This window comes from Rhagoletis pomonella, unplaced genomic scaffold, assembly GCF_013731165.1.
Source record: "Rhagoletis pomonella isolate Grant_MI unplaced genomic scaffold, Rhpom_1.0 Rhpom_scaffold_00003, whole genome shotgun sequence".
Taxonomy (NCBI): domain Eukaryota; kingdom Metazoa; phylum Arthropoda; class Insecta; order Diptera; family Tephritidae; genus Rhagoletis; species Rhagoletis pomonella.
The window spans coordinates 13,911,557-13,915,013 of NW_023458557.1; the positions used below are offsets into that span (position 1 = coordinate 13,911,557).

A 3,457-nucleotide genomic window follows, 5' to 3' on the forward strand; every position below is an offset into this window, starting at 1 on the left:
ATGTCAGCATTGAAATCCAACGTAGAATCACTCTTGCCAACAAGTGCTACTTTGGACTGAGTAGGCAATTCAGGAGTAAAGTCCTCTCTCGACGTACGAAAACCACGCTCTATAAGTCACTCATCATGCCCGTGCTGGTATATGGCGCAGAAGCATGGACAATGACAACATCCGATGAGGCGGCTCTTGGGGTGTTTGAGAGAAAGATTTTGCGGAAGATTTACGGGCCTTTACGCGTTGGCGACGGCGAGTACCGCAGACGATGGAACGATGAGCTGTATGAGCTTTACAACGATATGGACATAGTGCAGCGAATTAAAATACAGCGGCTCCGCTGGCTTGGCCATGTCGTTCGAATGGACACCGACGCTCCAGCTCTGAAAGTATTCAACTCGGAACCCGCTGGTGGTAGCAGAGGAAGAGGGAGGCCCCCACTGCGATGGAAAGATCAGGTGGAGAAGGACTTGGCTTCACTTGGCGTTTCCAATTGGCGTCAGTTGGCACAGAGGAGAAACGACTGGCGTGCTTTGCTGAACTCGGCCAAAATCGCTTAGGCGGTTACAGCGCCAAAAAAGAAGAAGAAGATATCACCAAAACAATTTCTCACCAACTTTATCATATGACAGAAGTCAATGAAAATGTAGCACAATTCTTTAGTTGCTGGATTAACAAAATATGGTTTAAATGATGGACCGTAGTTGAAGTTTACTCCTAAGCATTTACACATAGATAAATTTGTGGTTGCACCGTCAAATGTAATTGAGTAAACATTCGCACCAACGCTGTTTAACATATATAAAGATTCCTTCAGCAAATTAGCACGTTCTTCACCACGTAGTGACCGGATCAAAAAATAGCCGATTGGAACTTTCCAATGCTCGTTTAAGGAGACTGTCAATATTACAAGCGCGTTATTCGCCACAGCAGCCGAGTCACACTCTGTATGGCAGTCCATCGTACCTAAGTCTACACATCCTTCAAAGCCTTTCCGGTTGTATATTTTTTGCTATCTAATAGCCATCTCATCAAATACGAGATTTACTATTACTGGCTTTGGTCCTTTCGCGCGCAGAGCGATAGCATCCAGTGCTTGTTGTGTGAATCCCGGAGAGCCATTAATATTTTGATACCATTTGCGAAGCGTTGAAGGGTGTGGTAGCATATTCCTCCACGTTTCGCGAATATACCGATATGCTTTTGGCGAGTAGAAATGAAGCGTAAGAGCAAAACTTCTTATTTCCTTCGTGTACCATTTCGATCCTTTTAACTTTCGTGCCACCATCGCTTTTACATTTTCGGGAATTAAATCCTACAAGTACATATGTACATATATGTATTGAACAAGTGAAAATATTAGTTATACAGGGTGCCCTAGACCATCCGTCCACCCCTTCTGAAATGGAGGGGAATGCTCTATCTGTTCGTGGTATTACCGACTTCCGGTTTCGACCGGAAGTTCATTTTTTCAAATTAGACAGACATGATTTTACTACAGATTCGGATTCTAAGCTTAAAAATACGTAACTTTCGTTTGAATATTTTTTCTCGGAAGTGCCTTTTTCAACCTCTAAATGACTTTCGAACTTCACCTCGTCCCTGATTTAGGAGGTCAAATTTTTGCGGTTTTCAATCAAAACCATTCCCCTCCATTTCAGAGGCGGTGGACAGGTGGTCTAGGAAACCCTGTATATTTTATGTAACACTTAAAATAAGTTTACCATCATTTCTTCCGTTTCCGCATCTATTAAGTTTTTTTCTCGCAAATGTCCAAGCAATTCTCCCAGACAAGTAACTCGTTTTTTTAAATAATTTTTTTTTGTTACGAAGCGTTTTGATTATTTTAATTTTCTTATCGAAAGACCGTTTAACGAACGATATAATGCGGCTGGCACGTTTTGGGGTGGAAACGTCAGGAGTACGAATTTCTGAAACAAAACGAGGTTCAGCAAAGTGCCTTCTGTTTACAGGCGAGGTTTCTGTAATGTCCGAACTTTTACTTTCTCGCCCTTCTAAAAAAATTGTTGAAATGAATATGTATAGCTGTAGCAGAACAATTCTTTAAATTTACCAGTGGCCGGCACGTTTTGTATGCTTGCAATTGTAGCATGCATCGAAGGAATCGCATTTCTTTTCAAACATTTTCTGCCAACCTCATTGTTCTTTGTCTTGTAATCGTTTGGTTTGAAATGGTTGCTGCAGATTCGGACATTTTTAACAACTTCGTTGGGCATCAGGCCGCATGCCTGCATCCATTGTTTGCAAACAGTTACGTCTTTTGGAAATCTGTATAAAACAAAGCTGTTAAAGATGTTTTTGATAGAAACTTTTGCAACGCACCCATGTAAAGCTATATTATTTAATTTATCTCTTCTTTTTTCACATAAAAAGCAGCTGTGCGACATTTTTGCAGTTTAACTTATTGAAAAATTCTTAAAATTTAATGAAAACACAAAATTTTTTTTTTATTTTTTTTTAACGTTCCGCCTCTGCGATTTATTTTGAATTCAAGTGTCATTTCTTAAATGCGATTACTCGGTTTTCTTTTTCTTTTTTTATATATCTGTACTGTAATGTTTGCTGACTGCACTTGTAGATACTGCCAATATAGAAGTATTACATATATGGTGCCACAAAACTACATCTATATATCGAGCCCTAACCGCCAAAATAACGTAAGCGACATTTTTTTCAAAATTTTATTTTTGATGCAGAAATGCATCTAGATGCTCTAGGAATATTTCTGCATCAAAAAGAGAATTTTGAAAAAAATGTCGCTTACGTTATTTTGGCGGTTATGGCTCGATATATAAAAATGGTGTGAAAAATGGATAGTAATTCAACAATTGAGAACGGTTGGGCCGATTTGGCTAATTTTTTTTTTCAGTTGTTCGTAATTGCCAGGAAAAGGTTTTTACGAAACAAAATTTTGGGAAATCCCTCCGGTGGACCAGGGACAGATCTATTCGAAAAAATCGTAGTTATGGTCCGATTTGCTTAAAATTTGGTATGTAGGTAGCTTTTTGCCTATGTTAGGATATGAGATCCTTTTCCGGGAAGTGGACCAGGGACTGATCTATTCGAAAAAATCGTATTTATGGTCCGATTTGCTTAAAATTTGGTACATAGGTAGCTTTTTGCCTAGATTAGCACATAGGAAGCTTTTTTCCGGGAAGTGGACCAGGGACCGATCTATTCTAAAAAATCGTAGTTATGGTCCGATTTGCTTAAAATTTGGTACGTAGTTAGCTCTTTGCCTAGATTAGCATATAAGATTCTTTTTTTCTTTGAGAAAGCGAGTGAAGGCAATGCGATCTGCAAACTTTGCAAAAAAGTTATTAAAACGGCGGGTAACACGTCGAATTTAATGTGCCATATTAGAAATGTTCACAAGGATACATATCATGCTATAACTAAAAACCAAAATAGTGAGAAGAAAACTGTTGAAAAAGAAGTTTTA

The 3,457-nt window shown here is 39.0% G+C and overlaps 1 protein-coding gene across 1 annotated transcript; it reads right to left on the minus strand.

Annotated features, from left to right (window-relative positions):
- Nucleotides 1-592: 592 nt before the first annotated feature.
- LOC118736477 lies at nucleotides 593-2,619 on the minus strand. The gene is made up of 3 exons (XM_036466559.1): nucleotides 2,069-2,619; nucleotides 1,719-2,009; nucleotides 593-1,309 (listed from the first exon to the last, which is right to left on the minus strand). Exons 1-3 carry the CDS (start codon nucleotides 2,400-2,402, stop codon nucleotides 1,116-1,118), a joined length of 819 nt encoding a protein of 272 aa, XP_036322452.1. The 5' UTR covers nucleotides 2,403-2,619; the 3' UTR covers nucleotides 593-1,115.
- Nucleotides 2,620-3,457: the final 838 nt, after the last annotated feature.

Bases quoted from the DNA above. Each gene is read 5' to 3' on its own strand.
- LOC118736477 (XM_036466559.1), bottom strand. From the start codon at position 2,402: ATGTCGCACAGCTGCTTTTTATGTGAAAAAAGAAGAGATAAATTAAAT. The intron at 2,010-2,068 runs GTAAATTTAAAG...CAATTTTTTTAG, and splicing joins ACAAAACGTGCCGGCCACTG to AAGGGCGAGAAAGTAAAAGT. The intron at 1,310-1,718 runs GTAAACTTATTT...ATGTACTTGTAG, and splicing joins CGGAAACGGAAGAAATGATG to GATTTAATTCCCGAAAATGT.